The following is a 26,624-nucleotide window of genomic DNA, read 5'->3' as shown; positions in this document are numbered from 1 at the left end:
CATCATCATCAAAATTATCATTGTCAAAATTAGCATTAGCTTAATAATAATTGACATTAACAACACCATCATCGACAAAAATAATTGGCATTTTTTATTATCCTCTCTGCTTTTTATTTTTGGATACCTTCTCATTTCATAATCCCGATTTCATGCCCATATTATGATCGTCGAGCCACCAACGCGAGCGTCATCATCAAGAAATATTTGTTTCTACAAAAATATGAGATAAACGCATCTTTGAAACTCTAATCCTCATATACCGTCACAACCATTTTCACCATCGATATTATCAGTCTACATTTTCCACCGTCAACTTTGAATCATCTCGTCAAATTCTTTATGGGATGTTTTTAGTTTATTTGTTTTAGGTCTATGGTTTTTAATTAAAATGTAAATACCTATGATTAATCCATTAGCTCTTTGACTAAGAGTTGTTCCGTGTGTTTGCAGGTGAAGCCGTACGTGCTGGACGACCAGATGTGCGACGAGTGCGCGGGCGCGCGCTGCGGCTCCAAGTTCGCGCCCTTCTTCTGCGCCAACGTCACCTGTCTGCAGGTATGTATCCATCTTCTACGTTATGAAGTACTAGCCATTTACCCGCGGTTTCACCCGCATCCCGAGGGATCTACTGACCGCATATGGATAAAAAGTAGCTTACATGTAAATTACTACAGAGTTCTATCAAAATCCAATTACAAACAAAACATATATTAGTTGCTCTGGTTGCAATATGTAGCTCCAAGTAATAAATTGAAACTATGTATAGGGCATTCAAAAGATTCCTGCTAGGACCCTAGTTGGGATTATTAGTGTTTCTGGTGGATGCCCCTTTATTTAATTTCTCATTTGATGATTTAACAACACTCAAAAAACTTAGACATTTCCAGTATATACTTAAAAATTCTAGACAAGTTTCTATCGAACTTAACTTTTGACTACGTTAAATTGGGATACATTTCTGATAGTTATGAATTTGAGATACTTCCCAACATTTAGATAACTATAGCAACTTCCCCTCACTTATACATATCTCTGACAATATTTAAAATTTCATTAAATCTAACTTAACTTTGTCTTGTCCTCCTTCTTATAACTTGACTATCTTTGACAATGTTTGCTTAAAAGATCATAATATCTAATGTATTGTTGTCTTGTCCGCAGTACTACTGCGAGCACTGCTGGGCCACGATCCACTCGCGGCCGGGGCGCGAGTTCCACAAGCCGCTCGTGAAGGAGGGCGCCGACCGGCCGCGCGCCGTGCCCTTCCGCTGGTGTTAGTGCTCTCTCTTTCACATCGCTCCGCTCTCGAACCTTAAGAAAATGGGGATTTTTGACCTTCTGGACTCTGTTTTTGGGGGTTATAGACTCTTTTGGGGTCCTTGCTAGAAGTTTTGGGGTGTTTTGGGCTCTTAGTGTGGGGTATTTGGGGTTTTTGAGACTCCTTGGTGTTACTTTGGCGTCTTCTGAAGTCCTTAGTGACACTTTGGGAGTCTTATGGACGCTTGAGTAGTACTCAGGGGTCTTCTAGGCTCCTTTGTAGTACTCAGGGGTCTTCTGGGCTCCTTTGTAATACTCAGGGGTCTTCTGGGCTCCTTTGTAATACTCAGGGGTCTTCTGGGCTCCTTTGTAGTACTCAGGGGTTTTTTGGACTCCTTAGTAGTACTTTGGGGTCATCTGGACTCCCTAGTAATACTATCTTTAGGGTTTTTTGGACGCAGAAATCGAGCGAGTCTTTTGGACTCCTTGAATAAAACATGCCGTAAGAGATTATCATAACTTCACAACTAACTGGAGGCTAAACTTGGCTTGCATTACTATCCTTGCAAAAACAAATTGATTAGTCCCCAAAAACAACCAGAGGTCAAAAATGTCACCCGAAACCAAATCAGTATTAGTTGATTAATTAATGTATAATTAGTGAGAGAGCGGAGCGGCCGCGCCTTTCCCGCGGACCCTAACGTGTTGTACTCTAACGGACAGTACTTGTATACCTGTACTAACACGACGCCAGGGTTGCAAAGAACGGGGAGATTTACAAAAAACTACTAAAATGGTAGATTTTATGTGGGGTAAAACTGGTTACCCCGAATCAACTCTTTATTTTTGAGTGGTGTTATGTTCCTTTGCAGAAAATTGATTTGTATTTGGGGGTAATATTGTTTGCCTCATTGAAAATTTTGCCATTTTGGTTCTTGAAAAATAGCTAGAAGTCTTGCTTGACTTCCGAAAATAATAAAAATATTCACATCAAAGGGCAATTTTATGTCACCACCATGTTTTAACCAAAGATTTCTTTTAAGCCCAGCTAATTTTTTTTCGTGGTTCAAAATAAAAATCCCCGTTCTTAGCAACCTGGCGTCAACATACCTCCCACGCCGCAGTCTCGCTGCAAAGATGAAATATTAATCTACTTAAGAAAATAATTCCTCTTTGCAAACAATATCTGCCCAATTCACACACCGGGATATAGTATGGAATGGTAAAAACTAGTCTAATATACTGGCAACACTGTAGTATGCAACACCTTGTTTTTGTTGCTGGTAACATTGAATTTGTCTTGTCAACGCTATCCAAGTGTAGAGAGATGGACTGAGCATGTCTGACAGTTAACCACTCTAGATTTGGAAAAAAAATTGGGCAATTTTTTATGGAAAATTGTATTCATCTCTCTGCACTTTTGTCAGTAGTCATGTTATGGTTAGGGAAAGTAAAATCCATGTTTGTATGTCTGTGTGAGTTCCCTCGTTTGGCAGCGTTATACTGAGTGATTGTTATATAAAGTGTTCAAATAAATATATCTGACTGCACTTTGGCAGATAACGCACTAGGCAGCAGCAAGCAGCAGGCTGCGCACCCATCTTTGCCCAAACCCGCGGCCGCCGCCAGGCTATTCTAGCCGCGTCTACCGGACTGCTGGCTGTCTAGTGCGGTATCTAGTAATAACCACTTCGAGTTCTCCTGCCTTAAAAACCAGGCGTGAAGGTATACCTATCATTATTTAGACTAGTTTTTCAGACAATTTGCACCAACCGGCTAGGAATTTTTTATGATGGCAACACCATTTTTCACACTGGACTGGTCACACCGCCAGTGTGGGGGATTGACTGCTCAGCTAAACGGACATTCGTCGCGACTCGTGGCCTTTGGAATCGATTTAGGAATAATCGATTGTTGAATGAGTTTATCGAATGTGTTGCGGCTGACGATTATTGTAAGTGCTATAAAATAGAAGCAATTTAGTAGGTAACTAATTTTTTGATTATATTAGTGTGAATATTCGACTCGATACTGTCCTTAAAGTCTGACTGCAACATATACGATAAATGGCCCGAAACTATATAACATTCGATTGCAAAGTAATCGATTTTTCTAATCGATATTCATTGGCCACATACCTCTGATTTTGCAAACGACGCCATTGGCGCCTAGCAAATAAAAATTGCAACATTATCCAATGTTTAATGTTAAGCAAAATATTATAGAATGGAAGTACAAGGCGTCGATTCAACTGACTCGTTTTGGCGGGATTCCGCCATTTTGAAATATTGGTAACTTTATTACGTGGCTTGAATACACCAAGATTTTCTTTAAGTGCTAGTAGGATATTGTGTTACATTAGAAATAGGTAGATAATTACTTTAAACAAGGAAAGCTGTAATTTAAGTCTAGTAAGAGCAATTAGTTGGACTATGACACGTAATAACGCTACAAATATTGCCAGTTTCAAAAAAAATCTGCTACATTGGTAGAATTTCCGCAAAACCGGGTTTGTTGACGAAAAAGATTCGATTTAAGCAAAATATGTATCCAAAACTTAGCTAGATGTCCGTTGTCATTTGTGGATAGGTAAGGTCTATCGGTCACGAGGTGACGCAATCGCGGCTCGTCGCACGACAGTCGCATTTGTGTACGCTCACTTATCGTAAGATACTAAGCGTAAGACATAAGTGAAATGTCTAATTTTTTGAAAATAACTGTACCTGTGTAGCTAGAGACAATTTCCTCATATTTTTCCTTTGTTTTTACTATTGAATTAGAATTCTCGACTTGGATATTGTTGCGGTTGTCTTATTGTCCCGTTCGTGTTGCGGATGACGCGTTTCAAACGATTTTCACTTTTACTTGAACGTTGCTATTGACAAGGTTTGTGCTTTTTCCAATCATTCCCTGTTTGAGTCCTGTATGAATTGTAATATTAACCTTACGAGACTTGTCATTGCAACGCACGAGTGACGCCAGGGGGTCTGTTCTCTTGTGTACTCTCATCCCGCTTTCGAACGTGGACACCTAAAGGATTAACTATTGGGCTCGTTTTGATTTCGACAAAGGGAGGCGGTAGGGACACGTTTTTAGTACAAACTTAACAAAACGGTTACCAATTTGGCTGTAGTCTTGCTCTGCAAGTGGTGGGGATGCGAGTGCGGCGAACTCGTCCAGTCCTGTCTTGTTAGGAGAATTGAGTGTTCATGAGATTTAGAGTAGTTTGAAGTTCAAAGGTTTGGTAAGTCTGTCCGAGTCCGGCTTTCTGTGGCACATTCACACGACTCGAGTCCCAGCTACCTGACTAAAGTTCGCGCTCGACGGTCCCCACGTTTTATTTTTAGCGTTAAAAAGTAATATATTGAAAAAAAAAAACTATTTTTTTGAATTCGCCGGGGTAGTGCAATAGATGGTAGCATAGTATTTAATTATCGGCACATACTAGCGGCGTTTAGTTTGTTGCAGCCAGGGCCGCTAGTAGGTCTGTTTGAAACTATTTAAGATTATATTAACCTTATTAAACCTAGTGTAAATAGGAAGGTTTCACAATTTTTGCCTTCGCGCTCGTTCACTTGGGATTGAGATGGAATACATTTTTTGTGGAGATGTGACTGTGTTTACTGCCCGAAGCAAATATATTTTAGCAATATCTCACCAATCAATTTGTGAGCCTGGCTCCAATTTCTATATTGCCAGATTGACATACTTCAGCGTCTAACTAAAGTATATTCGCTTCAAAAACAGTAAACGCTTTTAAACACCGATGTTTAATTTATGTCGTGAAACGTCCTCACGGATCAATCGCGCGAGATTAAATTATTCACATAACTATTGAACTCGAAACGTTTTGAAATTGTTTGTGTTGGAGGGAAGACATATTCAAATTCCTGGCAGACTGGACTTACATTGTGCCTTGTGGAACACCGTTCATTATTGAAAGTTGTAAGCAATGGCTCGAAGTTCGGTAGCTTATTCTGGGTCACGGTTCAACGTATAGAAACGCTTACGAATTTCAATATGTTTCTACACAGTTGGTTCTGTACACTTTGTTTTTGATCGCATTTTTACAAGAGGAGATGCCATTTCATATATCTGGTTTACGAACTGCTACAGGTCCTATGAATCTTAACATACTTCTTAAAGACCTGATTAAAATGCGTCTCAAATTGAGTGTATCAGAATTTGAACTCAAAATTTTCGATATCTTTTCAGTATAACGTGTACTTAAATCTTAAAATTAACAACGGATACACACTGTGTGGAGTTAGATAACGTATCCCGAAAGACCACGGAAATAAAATAGACTGTAGTAAAAAGACTTGCGCGGATTTTTTGATAATTTTTTTCATGATTTCGATGCGGTTTTTCGTGTTGTGTGGTACCTTTTTTCGAAAATTATCATGAGGCTTGATAGTGCCTTGTTGTGGCGTATGAGTTCGGTGTACCCCTCCCGACGTAGCTCGAATACAGGAGGTCTGATGGACCTCCGAAATTGGGTCGTTTTACTGTTCCTTGTGACGAGTCAAAATTATTATCGTCGTTTCCCCCGTTTGGCTCGCGTTTCGGTCGAAATACGGGTCGGTTTTACTCCAAAAAATACCCTATTTTTTATTCTTCATCATTGCGGCCGGGGTAAAACTGGCCCCCACTAAACGTTAAGTAGGTACAATTTGTATTAATAGTAGAAGCATTTTAGTAAAAATTTGCCATATAGGCGCGTCGCGAAACTTTTTTTGTCGATGAAGAATGTTCAAGTATTAATCAATTAATGTAGACAAAATATTTGAAGAAAAATAATATTAATATTATATTTTTCTTAGTATTTAGATATGTATGTATAGTATTTCGGTGCAGAAAGTTTCGCGGCGCGTACAGAATTTATAAAGTCGCACACAAATGTGTGAAAATCTCTTATAAACGATGGGAATTTATTCTAGAAATGAAGTGGAGCCAGGTCATGTTATATCGCTCTGATGTAACTTCCAAATATATCAATCATTTTGTAGATTATCTGGTTCCTTCGTCCATTTCTAGGTGAATTTCAGATCTGTTAGTAAATTAATAGTTTCAGTATACATAATAGCAAATGCGAATACAATTTCTCTAAATAAAAATAGAAGTTTCCTAGAAAAATATTTAAAGACACGCCTTGATCGCCCCGAACACCTTATATAGGAACCATTTTCACTTGCGCACTTTGTATCATTAATTCATTTTTTGTCGACTGATTTTCGTTTTTCTACTGCATTTTCAAATTTGGTAGTTTTTCAACGGTTTTGTGGCAACACTTTTGAAAAATTGATTTTTGTTTGTAGCCTTTTGATTCTGCGTCGCATCGGTGCGTTGAGTTTAGACTAAATTTATTTTTATGTTTTTCTTTGTGAATTTCGTACACTCGTTCGATGTTTTTGGTGGTTCTTTTTCATGAAATTGCTCAATGGTTTTTTTTGTAAAATTGTTTAGTACTCCCTACCCCCCTCCCCCCTAGTTGAAATTAGTCTGGCGGGCGATGGTTGAATGTATGGTCGCACTGTCCCATTTTGTATTTTTGTATTTTTATAATAAAAAAAACGTAAATAATGTGAATTCGGATGTGATTTTTTTACTTTAACGCGCAACGTTGTAGTGATCGCTTGGGTTTAGGACTTTTTATAAAAAAATAACTAAAACGGATCTTCAAGTTGATAAGCCAAAATAATCCTTTGAGCGTAGCGGTGGCAACTAGTTCGGGAATAAATAATAAATATTAATCAATACTTTACTATCACTATTATTCAACATGACAATTGACTCTATAATACGAAGGAAAGATCTAAATGAGCTGTAAAAGCGATGAATCCACTAACAGGTCAATATTTATACTACGTTCAAAGCTCTGAACCTTGAAGATCTGTTAGACCCAGCGGTAAAAAAACTTAATAATTGGTGTTAGTATTAAACCGAGGTGTGTTTGGGATATGTGGTCTGCCTGCGAGCGGTGGGCTAGATTTGCACTACGCCTAGGGCTTATGACGACTGTACCGTCATGTTACGCTGGTCACCGGCCGTTGTAAACTATGTGCCTGTATATCCACCACTAAAAGGCTAGTATTCTCATGAAGTTCCGAGGCTGGAAGCTCCCACAAGGAATCTGTTACCCATTTATTGATAGATAGTTTACAAAATATGACTGTGTGGCCAGCAGCAGTACGCTTATTTACCAATTTGGTAGGAAGCGACAGATTTTTAGTAACTAATTTTGCTATTTAGTTGAATTAATATATTGCGCGGGGGAAAGTTTCAATTCGTCCTCCCTTCTTTATTATTATTATTGTTTTCTCTTGAGGTTTTTATAACCTGTTTTCTCTTGTCTGTTGTAGTTCTTAATGTCGCCTCGCATTATTATAGTTTTGACTCTCGTTTAGTTTCTTATTATGTGGAGATTTTGACACAATGACGCGGCCGAGTTCGAGTGTGGCAGACTTCAGCAGTAGTTGGTAATGTTAGTTGAATTGTAGGGTTGATAGATTGTTTGTGCACCGCGTCATTGTGGCAACATGTCAGGGCAATCGTCTACTTTTGATGGCATATGTAGCGTTTGAAAATGAAAATATTTTTTAGTTGATTTGGAGCGTGGTTTAGTTTGTTGAGGCGGGGCGACGGTATTCTCGCACGTACCTTTAGTCGCTAGTTTGTAGTTGTTGTTTTGTCGGCGCCGTCGCTAAGCGGCCCTCGTTCACGTTTGTACGTTGTCTGTTTTTTCTATGGACGGGTGTGCTGTTCTCATTAATTTTAGATCGTAATTTTGTCGTTTGCATATCACTGCGTGCGGTCACAGCAGGGGGGCGTCGCGGTGTCATTCTTATACATTTTTTGACGTGAAATTTGTATCTTTATAAATGAATTGTTGTTGTTGATCGGTGTATCGTCCCCCACGTTACTCCCGAGTGAGTTTCGCACTTCACATGCATGTAAATAGGAGTTAGGAGAAAACAAAATTTAAGAAAATCCGCAAAAAAATAATGTTTTTTACGATTATGTCGGTGGCGGAACAGAGTTAGGAAAAATTTTTTCGTCTTAGCGTCGCCCGAATCGCCCGGGTAAGTTTTGTAAATTCTTGTGCTAGAGTTTTTAGTGAAATTAAAGAATAGCAAAGAGTAGCGCAATTTAAACTAACCTAGTTGAGTCTAATAATGTACCTAATATCTTGTACCGTTGCTAGGACAATATTATTGTGTTTTTTAAATAATAAAAAATGATTGCACCGTTTTATCTTCAGGTGTTTTTTCACTGTTTATATAATTTAAACTATATCGAAAGTTGCGGTGGATCTAAATTTATTTTTTTAAATAGTATTTTCGAATTCAGTGGTCTCTTGTTCAGGTAATTGTTGGAACACTGGAGTATTTGTCAAACGATTAGAAGCTTTATCTGACCATTTATATCTGAGACTTCATTTTAGACAAATATAGAATATAAGTTTGAGTAAAATATGAAGTCTCTTAGTAATTTACTTAAATCTTATTGACACTCGTTTGCATTACTTGAGTGTTCCAGCATTTTGTCTCTGGGCATCGTACAAATACCAAGTTTCTACTAAAAACCACTCACAGAAGGTTATCTATTTCGTAGAAATGATTTCGTCCTAAGATTTTTGCGATGCACAGTGACGGTTCTATCTCCGAGGCCACATTATAATTTAAATTGATTTAAAATAAGATTTATATATTTTTATATGCAGTTGTTTCATTCATTGTTATATAAAATCAATTTTGTTGATACTTGATATGAAATTGAAACCGTTTTTTTGCCAAACTTTTTTATTTGGTGCCTTTGGGTCTAATGTGTGTTTCTGTAAGCGTTCTACGATACCTAGTGACAGCTTTAGTGAGAAATAATTAAGATTAATTTTTAAGCTTTCTTTTTAGACTTAAGTACATTTTCTAAATGACTGTGCAGTGCCGGTGAAGTTGGGAATACGGGAAACTGTGACAGGAAAAGTATATCGCATGCTATCTGTGCGTGACTTGTCAGCGCCTGTCACTGTTTTAAACAATTTCAGGCCATTTTTAAGCATCTTTGTTCCCAGTACTGCTTCCGTATTACCCTTCACCGCCGCTCGACATTAGATCCAACGGCACCAAACTGCGTCCCGTGCCCCTTGTGTTGGCCTCGACACTCGCTTAGTCTCGTTTCACGCCCGTGACTTACTTTACGACTATTGTGAGATATTAAAATGAATTTGAAACTTTCGCTCTGTGTTTGTATTGTAGTTTGCTTTCTGGGGTAGTGCAATTGTTTGAATTTGTTGCGGGGATGAGACTGTGCTTTGCAGAACATCTACCTACAGCTCTCCCATGAATAAGCCTTGAGGAAAGAGATTTTCTAGGCACTATACATTTATAGTTGTACCGTGCCTCCTACACCTAAGCACGAGGTTTTACTATTACACCTAGTAGGAGAGTAGTAGCAGTAGTGATGTCTTGGAAGTTTTGTGCAAAGCACAGTTTTATACAAGCCCAAGTGTGTCACAGATTATTTTTGTAAGTACATTATTTTTATTAGCTACATCCTTCTAGTTTCGACCAAAGACAGTATGCGGCCCAAAGTTACCTACCAAAAAGACATAATTGATTCCTATTTTTTACTTAATTTCCGGTGAAAAATCGCTTTTTTGTAAACATTTTTTTAATCACCCGCTTGTTTTGATGTATTTTTGATGTTATTCCTATTTATTTTTTACCAATTTTTTGTATAACTTTTTTATCGATTATTAGGTTTATTCACTAGTAGTGTTAGTGTTACATTTTTTCAGTATTTTTTTCGAGTTTTTTTTCTATTATAGGTAATTTTACACAGATTAGTATAAGCTTTCAGCGAATATAAAGTTTTTGCACGTTGGCCGTAAAATAAGGTATATTTATGTATATTTAACTTGGAATAAATAGAAAAATGTAAAAAAATCTGTTTTAATATTGCAAATTAGATTCAAATTTCTGAAAAACGGAGCTTTATTGTTTTCCTTTTTAATTTTTAATTCTTATTAAAATGTATTACGATTTTTTATATATTTGTATTTATGTAAAAACTACATAATTATTGTAGATAAGTAGTTTTGGATTTACCTGCGTTTTTCCTTATTTTAAGAGTGATTTTTTTATTTTATTTTGTTGTTTGATAGTATTACTTAGTGTTACGCTTATTGGGGACTACGGTGAGGAAGAATGTTTTACAATCTGACGGTAGTCAGAATGTTTTTACACGATTGTAATGTTCCTAACTAAAATATATTGTATACCTATTTGTGTTTATATAAGTATTTTGTTGAAAATATCACTCAAATGTACCTATTACAACTATTATGATTATACAAGTAGTTTATCGTTATGTATTCAGTATTCGTATTATATAAGTACTTAATTTTTGTTTATTATATAAATCTGTAAAAGTTCGTGTATAAATAGAAGTCACAAGCTACCGTGAGATTTAAAATAAATTTTATGTATTCAATATGCGCCCTCAGGTCCCCAATAGGCCAGTAGGTATTGTTTAAAAACTGAAATACTTGAATTTTTATATGAATTTTATTAATATAATATGGTATTTTACTAAATATTAGTCCAATATTAAATCTTTACCTGCTTGTTTTATTTTTAAACCTTTATGAGAACAAACTTTTAGCTCAACTTAACTTTTGAAGCATGGGCTGGTTTGCAATACAACGTAGGTATTATGAATGGTACACCCATGAAACTGATGATAGGGATGTACCTAGTTTATGGAGGAACACAAACTGGCATAAAAAATTGCATGATTACACGAAATAACAACAATACAGTCAAATCTAAAGGTGCGTACGGATAGCGCGTTCCTGTGTTACGCGTAGTTGGGAAACACTGTCCACGCGTACTTTGGATACGCGTACAGCTCCTGTATGGACCGCCGCGAACCTGTACGCGAGGTCAATCGATCCAGAGCGCTCCGCGAGCCCCAGTCATTCGCCATGACTCCGACAAGAACACGCGTGTTTATTCATTTTGCCGTCCAAATATAGCGTAGCCGGCCGCGTGCGTCCTCTTTGACGCGCGACCAAAAACCGACTGACGGTGGCTCGCGCTGCGAGTTGGCTCGCGCGGTACGCGTACCCCAAGAGTGAACGCGTAGCTACAGGTATGGACTAGGCGTTCCGGATACGCGTAAACTGAGTACGGGTACCAGGGTACGCGCAATCCGTACGCACCTTAAGAGTACCACTACAGTATACTTACCATAATGAGAAAATGTCAGTAGAGCACGTCATATTTGGTCATGATGGATGGGTCATTAAAATTTCAATAGGCAGGATGAGGAGGAAATGAAATTCCTTCTCGTGATGGTAAGATGGTACGCGCAAAATACTACCTACTAAATCATTTTCAATATACTACACGGACTAGTAAAAAAGTACGTATCAAAATAAAACTTTGAACTCGCCTAGAATGAGCGATTCGTTACGATTCTGTCGAGAGTTCGCGCTAGTCTATCTCATTAACGCACGAAACGGTTCCGAATACGCTCCGGATCTTTATTTATTCAGAATTACAACATTTTCAATAGCTAATAAAACAATACTACACACACCCCACAACCAACCTATTACTAAACATCTCCTCACCACAGGCAAGCACAAGAGCTCACTGAACGAACATCTTCGGAACAAGCGGCCGCGATCAAGGCGCCTCGAGTGCTTGAGTTTTTGAGAAAGGGAGTACCTAAGGCATGCGCCACAACGGATACCTCGGCGATGCATGAGGCGTCTGCCAGTTGAAAAAAAAAAAACAAAAGTAGTTTTTGAGCACGATTATGTTAGCAACACTCAACTGTCAGTGTCAGAGCTGTCATTGATTAATGCGGGGTTGCGTTCCAGAACTTATACATATACCCACCCAGAGAAGCTTTAAGACAGAGAAAGACATATCGTATTCGTGAGAGGGTAAGTGAGACATGTATTTAGGATGGTAAGAATCTATTGTGTAAAAAATAACAAAATGGAACGTCGCTAATTTTATGTTTGGTTGTGAGTTTTTATGGGTTTCGGTTCTATATGGCTTCAATAACAACAAGTAATGGTTGAAAATAAAGGAAATTATTACCAGCCTGCCATATTCCAGGGGCCAGAAGGCACTAAATATGGTATAAACCCATTCGCGACCGGCGAATCTCAAAATCCGAGTGAAACATTTAAAAACAGAAACACCGACAGCGGACAATATTCGTTGTTTTGCGAGCACTGCAACCTGCCGTTTGTAGATGCAACTGAATATGAGCACCACAACGTTGAATTACACGGGAAAAAGAAGGCTCTATCCTGCAACCATTGTGACGCGACTTTCCGGAGGCAAGACCATTTGAAGCGGCATATACACAGTCTGCATAACAACCAAAAATACTGCATTTGTCCTGTCTGCAGCAAAGACTGTAAACGACAAGATATTCTACTGAAACATATACAAAGAAAACATTCAACGACTACAGAGGTGTTTCGCTGTAGAGACTGTAGTTTTGAATGTGGAACTCTAACAGATTTGGAAAAACATGAATTTTCGCACGTTTCAACGGATAGACACTTATGTCCGCATTGTGAGACGACATTTAAGAGACGTGATCATATGCTGAGGCACGTGAAGTCTCAACATATGAAGCTATTAATTGAATGCCCGGTTTGCAGACAGTCGTACAAAAGAAAGGACCATGTTGTGAGACACGTGCGGGAGAAACATAAAATGGGTTTTCTGAATGGAAAACTTGTTAAATCGGCTGATGTTGTTTAGTATCCAGTTATGGAGAAGTTGTAATTTATTGATAGTACTTATAAGCAGTTCATAAGATGTCTTTTGTAACTGTCGAAATATTAAATTAATGTGAACGCTTCAACTGGTAGCGGCAAATTCAGATATCAAAATAGTTTTGATGTTTTACCTAAGTTAAAATTCAATTTGAGGCATGATCTTTTGGTTGATCGCAATAATATGTACTTAAAAGTAGTTTTGACTCAGAGAATTCTTACAATTTAAATTTTAATATTATCTATTAAACATTTTAATGCAAAATATAACAATATATCAGATCGCATTTGAATTGTAAGAACTTTCCGAGTTAAACAAGGATAACAAAAAATACTTTGAAATATATTACTACCATAATCAATAAGATCTCACCATATTGAATTCTAAGTTAGGTATAAGGGCAAAAATTCATTTTATATTTGAATTTTCCGCTACCAGTTGTAATCATCCTCCGAGCCTTTTTCCCAAACTATGTTGGGGTCGGCTTCCAGTCTAACCGGATTCAGCTGAGTACCAGTGCTTTACAAGAAGCGACTGCCTATCTGACCTCCTCAACCCAGTTACCCGGGTAACCCGATACCCGATTGTTCTTTGAGAATAATGATGACAAATTATTCAATTTGTGTGTTTGTTTTAGTTTAGTAGCTCAAAGCTAAGAGTCAACTGTGTGCGTGAACACAGCTTTATATAATGAATGTGTCCTGAATCTCTTTAAATGATAAGTAAATTATTTTGATTATACAATCTTCAAAAAGTTCCTTTATTTTGATTATATTTTATTTTCCATCAGGATTGATGGTTTTTATGTTGTTGCCGGGAGACGCTGGATGCAGGTCGCCTCCAACAGGTATCTGTGGAGATCTAAGGAGGAGGCCTATGTTCAGCAGTGGACATCCTATGGCTGAGATGATGATGATGATGTTTTAGTTAAAATACAAGGCATTTAGTGTATGGATAGACCCCTCTAAAGGCTTATTAATTTATTTATTTTTCTTTGTACCTGTGAAGTATTTTTCAGTTCAGGTATTCATTCAGAGATGCTATGTGGTATAGTACAAAAGTAGAAAAGATTTTGTACTTACAATAAAATTATCCTTTTGTAAATCTGCTTAAGCAAGTGTTAGAAATATAAAGGAGAGATTACAAGATCTGGGTTTTCATTTTCACTCCTTTTTTCCTCCTTCCATGATGTGTTCAGTGTTATGGCCGATTATCGGCCACGGCTGTACTCATTATAAGGAGATCAGCCAGCTGCGCAGGACATATTATAGTGTACAAGCATTTGCTTGGACTGCGGTGCACTCACTATTCCTTCACTCTCATAGCGCGATGAGACGACAATCCGATAAAAACGTACTCGTTCGGGGAAAAAATGCGATTTACGCCAAATGTCCGGGTTTTTTTAATGTTTGTCCGGGTTTGGCGAAATTCGAGATGGCAGCCCTAGTTGAACCACACACACTCATACATGAAAGGCAAGTGCTTTGCTTCTAGTTACCACTAGGCCAGGCTAACCAGAATACAATGAAATACAGCAAATTGTTCTGAGATTATTTAATAAAAAGTAAACAGAAAATATCCTAAGTATTATATCATACCTACAACTTAGTAAAAATAAAATAAATACTGTGTGTTTCATTTCGAGTGAAAACTAATTAACACATACATGAGAAACAGGGTGTAGGGTGTCATAACTGAAATATACAGGGCACCCTTGAAAGTTTTAACACTTTTAACAATCTTTTAACCTATTTTCAATCGGTTAGAAAAATACCTTCCCACGGAGTAGGTAAGGAAGATAAGCGGAGATGCCTGCAGGTAGTTCAGGCACCTTCTTCTAGCTAGGTCAAATTCGTACGGTGGGCATGACCAAAACGATCAGTAACGAGTGAACTAACGACGAGTTCTGGTTCTTTGGGACATCTGTCAGCGATTTTTTGGTATTACAAAAAATTATCGGGTCCAAAGATGGTGTCCATTTCGACCGCGCGGCCACCTCATAATTTTTGATGAAACTTTGCCAGGAATTAGTAGTAATTTGTTACTTTTCACTCCTCTTTTCCTGAATTTGTTACAAAAAAAACCAAGCCGCTATGACAAAGAACAGTTGGCCGCTAGAACCGCCACTTGCCGTAGTCATCGCCCGTGATTACTCAGAAACTATACAATGCAGATAGACGAATGATACATCAAAAGAAAGGTCTTAATTTGTTAAAAAAAATAAAAAGGTCAAAACGTAGATATACAAAAGTTATGCAATGTTAAGTTTTCAGGTTATGAGTAGGTAAGTATATCACCGTAGGCACCAAATTAATAGAGGCTAATGTGTATAGAAAATTAGTCTTTAATTTGTTACAGCGAAAAAAGACAAAAAAATACTAGAAAGCAGGTTCAATAATATGTTAGAGTCGATTTTAGTTGGCCGCGCAGACGGCAATATGCCTAAAATACAATTTCGTTTTTCTCGTTATTAAAAGTAGGTTTTAGCTTAATTAAAGTACTAGTCGATGGGTAACGTAACCTAGTTTGAATAAATATAGCGAATTTAACTGCAGCATTCGTATTTTAGGAGATATTTACAAAAACACAGTGGTATGAAACTGTATGAGAGTAGGGTGTCCATGCATTTTCACATAAGTATTCGAAATTTTCGTTATTCACGTCTTATTTTTTTAGGGAGAGTGCATACTTTATAAAAATCAAAGTCACAAATAGATTAAAATTTCTTTATTTACAATCAACACAAAGGCAAACAAATCAAGTAATAAAAGACAACCAGATAAATATACAATCTTCATAAACTAACATAATATTTATAAATTCTGTGTCACATATTTTAAAAGAATGTGTGTATTATGTGTGTATTTCAATTTTAAAAGAATTGTCGTCGTAACAAAAATATTTATTGTTATTTAAAAAATGTCATTTATAGTGGCCTATTTTTGTGCCTGGTATAAATTCTATAGTACCAACTAAGAAATAATAATGCCTTAATGCTAAGAGTAATCGGCAATTCAGTGGGTAAAACTGAGTCTGCAGCTCCGTTTAAATCAAATGTTATGATCTCGCCTAGCTTAAGTTCACCTTTCAACTCTGTGTCACATTTTTGACACATTGTGTTAACACAAAGGCAAACAATTGATTTGTTTGCCTTTGTGTTGATTGTGAATAAAGAAATTTTAATCTATTTGTGACTTTGATTTTTATAAAGTATGCACTCTCCCTAAAAAAATAAGACGTGAATAACGAAAATTTCGAATATGTGAAAATGCATGGACACCCTACTCTCACACAGTTTCATACCACTGTGTTTTTGTAAATATCTCCTAAAATACGAATGCTGCAGTTAAATTCGCTATATTTATTCAAACTAGGTTACGTTACCCATCGACTAGTACTTTAATTAAGCTAAAACCTACTTTTAATAACGAGAAAAACGAAATTGTATTTTAGGCATATTGCCGTCTGCGCGGCCAACTAAAATCGACTCTAACATATTATTGAACCTGCTTTCTAGTATTTTTTTGTCTTTTTTCGCTGTAACAAATTAAAGACTAATTTTCTATACACATTAGCCTCTATTAATTTGGTGCCTACGGTGATATACTTACCTACTCATAACCTGAAAACTTAACATTGCATAACTTTTTGTATATCTACGTTTTGACCTTTTTTATTTTTGTAACAAATTTAACAAATTAAGACCTTTCTTTTGATGTATCATTCGTCTATCTGCATTGTATAGTTTCTGAGTAATCACGGGCGATGACTACGGCAAGTGGCGGTTCTAGCGGCCAACTGTTCTTTGTCATAGCGGCTTGGTTTTTTTTGTAACAAATTCAGGAAAAGAGGAGTGAAAAGTAACAAATTACTACTAATTCCTGGCAAAGTTTCATCAAAAATTATGAGGTGGCCGCGCGGTTGAAATGGACACCAAAGATGGCGTATGAGGATGAATACTGTAACGTTCCTCGTCCTCCGCTCACCCGCATTTCTTAGACGATTTTCCGTTATGGCACCTCCGCTAGCCATTTTGTTCCTGCCCAAGTTAAATTGATTTAATCCTTTTATCTACACCCTGTAGTCTCTATGTACACATAACAAGCAATTTCAGTTAAATAAATATTTAAGTTTTGTGATGATTGTCTTAAGAAAAAAAAAGTGTAAAATTTGTTTAGCTATCAATAAATTGTGTCTCAAAAAGAGCCATGGAAGAATTTAGGCAAAAATATTCTTTATAGTGCATGTTCTAACAAAAAAAATGCTGAATTATTTTTTCAAAGAATCAAGCTAGGCATTTGTTTCTCTATGAAGTTAACAATATTATGTTTTGATCTTACAATTTTAATATTTTCAAATATTATAGGCTTCAACTGGTAGACGGAAATTCAAATACCTATGAAATGTTTTTTTTTTACCTGGATTAAGCTCTGACATGAGGCACGACAGTTATCTCAGGTAAAACATTAAAAAAAAATCTTATGTGAAATCTAAAGAAATTATTTACCAATTATGCTATGTTGAAGCCACAAAAGTATTACTGCTTCTGAATTAAAATGAAATAAATTAATGTTAAACATAATAAAAGCTTACATTTAAGTACTAACAAAAATAAATATAAAAAAGGTTAAGTTATTAGCTTAATATTCACATAAAACATAATAGAAATACATTATGAAATAGATTTTTTTTCTAAAAAAGGTTGGCAATTCAGCGAAAATTATTAGCTTTTTTACTATTTCACTTTCAGAATTGGAGTTTGTAACAATTTTTTCATAGAAATGTGTTAAAGATAACAAACTCTATCTACTATTGGTAAACCATTTTTCAGACCAGTAGGTACTGAAATGGACAGAGAGCTAAAACATTTTTTATTCATCTATTTTGGAAAAAAAAGAAACTTTAAGATCAAAATATGTGCAAGGGACTGATAACTTTTTTTGTGTAGACAAACTTTATACTATTCTGTAAAACAAATATATTTTAATATCTATAAATTAAGGAATATTATGGAAGCTTTACATGTAACTAATTAAGTTAAATTCTATTATGTATTAATAGCTTTAGTCTTATGTTCTAAATTAATCCAATCATTATTGCTCTTTGCTGTCTTAGAAATATAGTTATCGGCACAGATAATGAGCTCTCGGTGGAAGAGTGGGGATCGCTTTGCGCACTCAAGTACACTAAGTACACTTAAGGCAATAAACCACTTCTGTGCAGGTGAAGGTCAGGGCTCAATATCCTTGCCAATGATTATACAAACAAAGTTGTACATACAATGTTAGTAATAAGTAGACATAGTATTTCAGTATTTATGAAGGCACATATTGGTATTATTCATAGATATAGAATAGTATATAGATCGGCAATCCAGTGATTTTAATAAAGCCAAAAATGAATCAGTTGAGTGATTTTTTATGTGACAAATGTGCTGCTTTCCTCAACTTAAAAATTGGTATTTGTGGTTTATTGTTTTTCTTTCATAGTGTTAAAATCATTTTTCAAAATTCTGTTGTTTTTTCGTAAGCATTTGCATTTGCTACATACAGGACTGCTACAGGCCCCTATTTCATGTTTTGGAGTCAATATTTATGGATTTGTGTCACACATTGCCAATCTATTATATAGTCCTAGTAGGGTCCTAAATCTATGATTTTATTACATATTCCCTTGCACATATCTTGAGTTTATATTATTGAGAAAAAATATTGTTAAATACAACATGATTGAAAAAATATTGCAAATCCTTAACATAGCAATTCCTGAAACAGATGTTTTCAAAATATTATATGTGCTTTTAGTATTGTTGTACATATTAAATTTTAATACATGGGCTTCCAGAAATCAACATTACATTTTGGATACTAAGAAACAATTTAAAATATATTTATGTCACCCAAAACTGTAGTTGTTTAACCAGCACAAGCATAACATATTAAGAAAACAATAGAAAATAACTTAAGAATAACTTTATACACAATAATCTACAATTATTTACTAATTTTAATCTCTCGAAGTACTCATAATGAAACCTTAAACTAACAAAAAGTTTCTATAAAATCATAATTTTTTGTGAATGCGTCCTAAATGGCTGCGTAGAGATTCCTCTGCCTTGAACTTTAGAGAGCATAGATCACATTGAAACGTCACATTTTTAAAAGTATGTTTATTTTTCACATGTTTGGCTAAACCCTCTTTGCTTGTAAACTTTTTCTGACACTTAAAGCACGAATTTTCTTGAAGAATCTGCTTCAGTTTCAAATGTCGACGCAAACAGTAGCGAGACTTGAACGTAATAGCGCAACTCTCGCATTTCGACTTACTCTTTATCTGATGATGCGTTTGACAATGAAGATCCAAGTTAGTCTTCTTGCTGAACACAATTTGACAGTCATTGCACTCGAAGGTCGCTGCTTTCTGCTGTATCTCGTGGTTTGAAGTCATGTGGCGAAAATACTGACTGTTTTGTGTAAACTTCAAGCGACAATACTGACACGAATAGATATATTTTCGATCGTCGAATATAGCAACGGGGTCGTCGAGTTTTCTTGTTTTTAATGCGGGTCTCGTTATCCTGATCCTGGGGCCGGTTCTCACTGGTTTTTTATTCATAACTAAGCCGATTTATCAAGCTTTCATACTATAATTGGACAATTTTTTAATAGATTTTGTAAAATCTACACGTAGGCAAAGACACTTGCACAAAATTGTCTCACAAACACCTTATACTTGTAACCACACGGAAATCTATATTTAATGCTTGAGACTGTTTATTTCTGTTATAAATTATGTAACACTAGTAAATATTTGAGTATTTTTAAGTATTATTTTTGTTAAATTCGATGTAACCACAATCCTGGACGTCAAAACGTAAGTTTGGAGTGCGTTTGGAAACTCGATGTGGATCAACTTTCACTTTAATTTTTGAAGTATTTGTCAAAACATTCAATACTTGTTTAGACTTTTATCGTTATTTATTAACGTTAACATTGAAATAATAGTTACGTTAGTCTAAATAATAATAATGCGTGTGTCATATTTGTAGTAAGAATTAAAAAGAAATGATTTGAAATGTTAATGATGTCATACAAAGTTTTCGAATTTTCTAAATTTTAATGAGTCATGTGAGAGAGAGGGTACAATGCAATAATAATAATTGCTGTAATAAATCATCACAAACAAAAGAAATACATGTGTTATATACAACAAAAACATACGCTCACCTTTTTGTAAAGAAAGAAAAGAAGATATGGTTATCGAATCATGACTTTCATAACGACACCTGGCGCCTAACGTAGAAAATCAAAAGCCTTCGCCAGCGGTTTCATCCGTCTCCTGAGGAAACTAACTATCTAGAGGCAATAATTTTTACTAGGTGCTTCCCGCATCAGAATAAAAGTAGGTAGTCAATAATTTTCCACCATAAAAACGTTTTTGCATAAAAAGCCTTCAATTCATTCACCCTATTCTCCTCAAGTCTGACAAATAATAGACTAAAACCGGAGGTTCAGCCAAACTTGAGATAATCCTGCTCAGACATCCTACCTACATACATGCAGCTAAAACTGAGACCCTTATTTTTTAAGTCGGCTAAAAACCTCCTTTTGTAAGGAGGTTCATCCTCGTCCTCGGGCCCTTTTTCCCAACTATGTTGGGGTCGGCTTCCAGCCTAACCGGATGTAGCTGAGTACCAGTGCTTTACAAGAAGCGACTTCCCTATCTGACCCCCTCAAGCCAGTTACCCGGGCAACCCAATACCCTTTGGTTAGACTGGTGTCAGACTTACTGGCTTCTGACTACCCGTGACGACTGCCAAGGATGTTCAATGACAGCCGGGACCTACAGTTTAACGTGCCATCCGAAACACAGTCATTGGTGTCTAAGATATGGGTGAATTTCCCGGGACCAAAAATTGCGTGGCATCGATGAAATCGGTACTAAAAATCATTGTTATAATATTCTAATATTTTTTTCTAAGTAGGTGAAATAGTTATCTATGTGTAGCACTAAATATTTTGTTAATAGGATTAATTGGTTCTCCAAAAAAAAAAATTAAACCTCAAAATCTTTCATTGCCGTGTTTGTCCACACGTCACCTTGATGTGTACTAGACCTTATTGATAAAAATGTATTAGTTATTTATATTAAAACCTACTTTTATTTGATTCGTGAATAGTTAAAGTATTGTTACGGACTACATTTGTTCAAATATTTAAACAATACAACAAATGGTAAATAAAAAATAGTTTGTCCCAGAACTACCATTCATCGCCATGTCCTAAACATCATCATCATCATCATCATCATCAGCCTATCGCAGTCCACTGCTGGACATAGGCCTCTCCAAGTGCACGCCACTGAGATCGATTTTCGGCTTCTCGCATCCAGCTCCTGCCAGCCGTCTTGCGCAAACAAATTCTCAAATATGTCCTAAACATATTTGAGAATATTGCTTTTTCTAACGGTTTGCGTCTCTCCCGCTGTGCGCTAAATGTTGCATATTAGTGGACGTCAAGTGTTCGACGTGGAATGACGTGTGCACGTGCCTGCGTTTTCGCGCCATAAATGCAAGTATGCAATTTTTTTATCACTGGACATTTTTTCTTTCATCGCCGTGGATAGGTCTTACTTCTGTTTGAATAAGTTTGTCCTCTTAATTGATCATTCGGTACAATGCCATCTATCTTATGTTTATTTGTGACGTGTTAATTACTGTGAATTATTAACAGATTTTTAGTTTTTTGATGTTTTTGCCTTGATATTCATTGCCGTGCTCTCATTGCCGTGGTTTCCGTGGTCAAAATTTGCTATGGAAATGAAAAAAAATACACAGCAATGAAAAAATTTTCATTGCCATGCCTTGTAAAACAATTTCTTTTCATTGCCGTGGCCGCATGTTTCATTACCGTGACTTATTTTTTCATCGCCACGGCATGATTAAGAAAAAAAAACAATTTGTACTAAATAGTCAACTACAAAAAGATATTTCCACGTTCACCTCACAAAATGATAAACTTACACACACACCACTTCAGGTTCAGGTTCACTTAGGTTGTTTTACTAGAGGAGTATTTAAGAAAAGAAAAAGAAAGATATGTCAAAACGATGGCTGCAGGAATAGTTTTCATTGCCATGGTCGCATGTTTCATTGCCGTGCATGCAAGTTTCACCGCCGTGGCATGAAAATTTTAGTCTAGATATTAAGTAAGAATACATATCTTATCAAAAACTTCAGTAAACACTATTTTTTCTTGTTCTAAAGTTGAAGTATAAAAAATCCACGGAAATGAAGATTTTATTGGACCTGTTGAAATTCACCCATATACCTACTTAGAAAGTACATACAAACTTAGAAAAGTTGCGCCCTCATACTCGAGACGTTGGTTCTTTGCCCACTAGGCCGGAAGGAGGTTGAAAAAGTTAAATACTCATAGTTAGTAAACAGATGTATCTACCTGTAATTAATTCATTAGTATTATTTAATTGTTATCAGATTACATAACTAATTATGTCAGTAATAAGTTATCAAGATCAACATGATAAGCTTTGAATGATGTGTCATTCATTGAAGCAATGTTTTCATTTGATAATTAAGTTCAGTAAATTGTCACGTACGGTAAACTGCACATCAGTGGTAACTGTCATGCACCTTAACTCAATAGTAATAAGTACGATTTTCCTATAAAACTGTTACCACTGACCTGAAGTTGACTGTACGTAGCTACTTGTCGTATTTAGAGTCCCGTATGATTTTTCTGAAGATTTTATTATGGACTAGCTGTTTTCCCGTTTTTCCCGTGGGAACTACCGTCCGTACCGGGATAAAATATAGCCTATGTTACTCGGGAAGAGTGTAGCTTTTCCCGACTATGTTGGGGTCAGCTTCCAATCTAACTGGATGCAGCTGAGTACCAGTGTTTTTATGGAGCTACTGCCTTTCTGATAGCTCAACTAGGGAAACTCTTTTTACCCTTTCGTACGACTGTTTGTCAGAAATTCTGGCTACCTATCAGTAACGACAGCCAAAGATGTTCAAATGATGGGATCCAACAACTTTCCTAGGTACTCCGAAATACGGAAGACGTTGTCATGACAAGATGGTCTCCCATCCTCGGACCGACTTCCTTAGTGAATTTATTTTTCTAGCTTTCAATTTGAAAGAATCCGTTCGGCGTGTTTATAGGTACTATAATAGGTAGGTAACATATCCTAAAATTGTGTAATCCCTTCTAGGGCCCTGCAAACTATCTAAATTAAAGATACGGAACCTTGTAACTTCGTAACAACTCACTGATAACACCATACTATCAAAATTACAAAGAATTTTCAATAAATGGTGTAACCAAATTATGTAATGCTCAAAACAGCTGTATAAAATCCGCCATGTTTGATTCAAAACCATAGTTCTAAGTAATTTATTGAAGGGCCAAGGAAATGGCATACAGTCTCATCACATTCATCCTCTTTGTTTTATTTATCCACTTTAGTGAAGTTCTAGGCAGTGAAAGAAGTAAAATTATCGATACTAAGCAAGGAAAAGTTGAAGGGTATCTGTCTAGCAATGGCATGTATTACGAATATTGTGGAATTAAATATGGCGTTGTCAAAGACAGATATAAGGTAAGTGATTCTATTTATTCTCTTACCAGCCACTTCCTTTGTTTTCTCCCGCGTCCTGGGTAACTTCTTCCCGTATTTATCCAGAATCAGTTTTCCGGATGAAATACGTTACCCGGGGATAGCTCCTGTGGCTTCCCAACAATGAAAATCATTTTCCAAGTCCGTTTAGTATTTTATGGTAAAAACAAACAAAGAAAAAGTCTTGCGTATGCTAATATTGCTTTTAAAATTAGGTATCTTATTCGTTAGTTTTAATGTCTTCAACAAAACGTTTAAGGTAATATAACGTCCCGAACTAGACGCTTAATTCTTACAAATTCAAGTATAGCTATTCATCAAGAAGATCATTTAAAGTTACTTAACAATGAATAGAGATTTGACATGACTATTCACAGAATGTTACATTTACCCATCTAGCTACAGGTTTTAAAGAAGTGTATTATTAGCAATGAATCTAATATTTTTACTTGATTACTTACTAAACCCCATTGTTTTCAGGCTCCCGAAGACCCACCTTCCCACGAAGGAGTATTTTCAGCCGACAACCGCTTCGTCCTCTGCCCCCAATTTCCTGCCAACGACGCTCTCGCAGCCCCCAGCGACAACCAAGACTGTCTAGTCCTCAACATTTACGTTCCAACCTTCTGTAACACCACCTTACCTGTCATGGTCTTCCTCCACGGAGGAGATTTTGGGGTCGGCAGTAGCTCCCCCGTTTTCTACGGCCCCCATTATCTAGTCAGTCACGGGGTCATCGTTATTTCTGTGAACTATAGACTTAATGCTCTTGGCTTCCTTAATTTGGGCATCAAAGATGCTCCGGGTAACGCTGGTTTGAAAGACATAAGGGCAGCTTTGAGATGGGTGAAAGAGAATATTAAAAACTTTGGTGGTGACGATGAAAATGTGACTGTCTTCGGAAATGGTAGCGGCGGAGTGGCAGCCATTTGTTTGACTCTCTCAGATTCTTGTAAAGGTCTTTTTAAACGGATAATTTCGGAAAGTGGAAGTTTATTTACTCCTAAATCGTTCGATGCCAATCCTTTGGCCACTGCGTCACAGGTCGCTAAATCTCTTGGCGTTAAAACTATGGACCCTGAAGAACTGTTAAACATATACACAGATGTACCAATTAATAAGTTAGAAGAAGCTATTGGAAACCAAATGAATGCTAAATCAGTGTTTTTGCCGTCTGTTGAAGAATACTTGGATGATGAACCTTTTCTGTGCGATACTCCTTTTAATATCATAACCTCGGAAGATTTTGAAGCTGTTCCTGCCATTTTTGGTCTTAACACTGTCGAAGGATTAACTTCTACTTTAGATTATTACACTATTACAAGTCAGATAGATAGAATAATGAATGAAGATTTCTCAGTACTCGATCAGAAGAGTTTCAACGTGTCGAAAGAAGACAAACTTGACATCAGAGAGATATTAAAAGACACTTATTTCGCGAACATAAGTTCGGAAGAAAATATCGTTGGAGGATTAATAAATATGAATTCTGATTTCTGTTACGTTGGGCCAATGTCTTTGTTTGTCGAGCTATATTCTAATAGCTCTGATGTTGATGTGTATCAGTATATTTTCAATCATATGGGCTATAGAAACTTGGGCCGGCTTTTGACGAATACAAGTTTACCAGCGACTACAAATATGGACGAATTGTTTTATCTGTTCGAGTTGGAAAGGCTGCCGCTGCCAATGAGTGAAGATGATGCCAGAATAATCACCTTTATGACCATGATGTGGACTAACTTTGCTAAATATGGGTAAGTTTTTCTACTTTGTTACTTGTAGGCTTTACTACCCGATTCTAAAGACTGTTCATGCCTCCTCTTGGTATAAAAAAAGATGCTGTCTGACCAAATATATTTATTAATGTACTTACTAAACAGACAAACAAGACTATTTTGCATTTATAATATTAGGTTTAAAACCCACATAGGCATAAACATTTGGACAAAAAGAATAATCAGGAAACCAATGTAGGCTTTAGAAATCTAGACCAAGGAGGATTAAGTTTTTTGTCACTACAATCATCATCATTTGCCTAACCTTTTCTCAAATAAGTTGATGTTTTTATTTTATTATCTTAAACGAAATAAAGTACCTACATAATTCTGTCTTTTTCAGAACACCGACCCCCGAAGCAGCCAATGGTGAATGGTTACCGTATCCCCACAACCTGGCTATAACTTTGGAGCCCCAATACGTAGCGCCTCTAACACCGGAGCGAGCTGTCTTCTGGCGCTCCATGTATTTCAAATATGGCGCCGAAATTGAGCGGGAAAACTGACAGTTCGAAATGACAGGAGAATATTAATTTTAAGTTATGTCACTAATTTAATTAAATAAATGTAATGTACCTATTGTTTTATATGCGTTTCTTTTATTTAAAGTATTTATGTAGTATTTGGAAAATTAGGAAATAAAAAAGGCAAAAGACGTACTATAATTGTTTTTTATTAAAAATCTACGCAAAAAGTATTAAAATACATATAATTGTTTCGTTGTGCAAATCTTAAAACTCTACATAATTTAATATTACAAATGTTTCCTTATTCATTTCTTAAATTGTAAACAAATCATCGATGTTTCGAGTTTTAATATTTTTTTTTAACAAGTAGATAGTTAAAACACATAATTAAACTACTCAAAAAATTTCATTCCTTTGACTGTGTGTATATGCAAAATAAATAATTTTCCTATCCGTAGAAATATTTTTAGTCCAACATGTAGGTACTGTTAATGTTAATAATTCACAAATTACTCTTCAAGATGTCAAGTAACTACGATATACATATTTATAGACATTATGTTCCCAAAATCATTTCGGTATTTCGGTACAAAACATGACATATTCCCTTTAAAGGCTTAAAAGGCACAAATAAGGCACTTAAATTTTATGATAATCTGCCCTAAAAAGTT

At 36.2% G+C, this 26,624-nt stretch overlaps 3 protein-coding genes across 8 annotated transcripts in view; 2 read left to right on the top strand and 1 right to left on the bottom strand.

Moving 5' to 3' along the window:
- Positions 1-10,879, top strand: part of Orb2 (orb2) — a 67,526-nt gene extending 56,647 nt beyond the window's left edge. For 4 of the 6 annotated variants that reach the window (XM_064043348.1, XM_064043352.1, XM_064043351.1 and 1 more), the window contains 3 exons: positions 454-558; positions 1,165-1,276; positions 2,820-10,879. In XM_064043348.1, the coding sequence (XP_063899418.1) occupies positions 454-558; positions 1,165-1,276; positions 2,820-2,899 (297 nt within the window). In that variant the 3' untranslated portion in view covers positions 2,900-10,879. Of the gene's footprint in view, positions 1-453; positions 559-1,164; positions 1,282-2,819 lie in introns of those variants that run through there. The other 2 variants (XM_064043349.1, XM_064043353.1) reach the window with 1 other exon arrangement.
- An 8,061-nt stretch (positions 10,880-18,940) lies between these two features.
- On the bottom strand, positions 18,941-19,983 carry LOC126054426 (zinc finger protein 782-like). Its single transcript, XM_049840081.2, has one exon. It carries the CDS (start codon positions 19,680-19,682, stop codon positions 19,131-19,133), a length of 552 nt encoding a protein of 183 aa, XP_049696038.2. The 5' UTR covers positions 19,683-19,983; the 3' UTR covers positions 18,941-19,130.
- A 3,439-nt stretch (positions 19,984-23,422) lies between these two features.
- LOC110381309 (acetylcholinesterase) lies at positions 23,423-25,992 on the top strand. Its single transcript, XM_021341610.3, has 3 exons — positions 23,423-23,690; positions 24,189-25,465; positions 25,830-25,992. Exons 1-3 carry the CDS (start codon positions 23,505-23,507, stop codon positions 25,990-25,992), a joined length of 1,626 nt encoding a protein of 541 aa, XP_021197285.3. The 5' UTR covers positions 23,423-23,504.
- The last annotated feature ends 632 nt before the right edge of the window (positions 25,993-26,624 follow it).

This window comes from Helicoverpa armigera, chromosome 31, assembly GCF_030705265.1.
Source record: "Helicoverpa armigera isolate CAAS_96S chromosome 31, ASM3070526v1, whole genome shotgun sequence".
Taxonomy (NCBI): Eukaryota; Metazoa; Arthropoda; class Insecta; order Lepidoptera; family Noctuidae; genus Helicoverpa; species Helicoverpa armigera.
This window is presented reverse-complemented; position numbering and strand designations above follow the sequence as displayed.

Excerpts from the sequence above, each read along its gene's own strand:
- LOC126054426 (XM_049840081.2), bottom strand. The coding sequence starts at position 19,682 with ATGAATAAAAAACCAGTGAGAACCGGCCCCAGGATCAGGATAACGAGA.
- LOC110381309 (XM_021341610.3), top strand. The coding sequence starts at position 23,505 with ATGGCATACAGTCTCATCACATTCATCCTCTTTGTTTTATTTATCCAC. Across the intron at positions 23,691-24,188 it reads TTGTCAAAGACAGATATAAG|GCTCCCGAAGACCCACCTTC; the intron begins GTAAGTGATTCT and ends CATTGTTTTCAG. Across the intron at positions 25,466-25,829 it reads ACTAACTTTGCTAAATATGG|AACACCGACCCCCGAAGCAG; the intron begins GTAAGTTTTTCT and ends TGTCTTTTTCAG.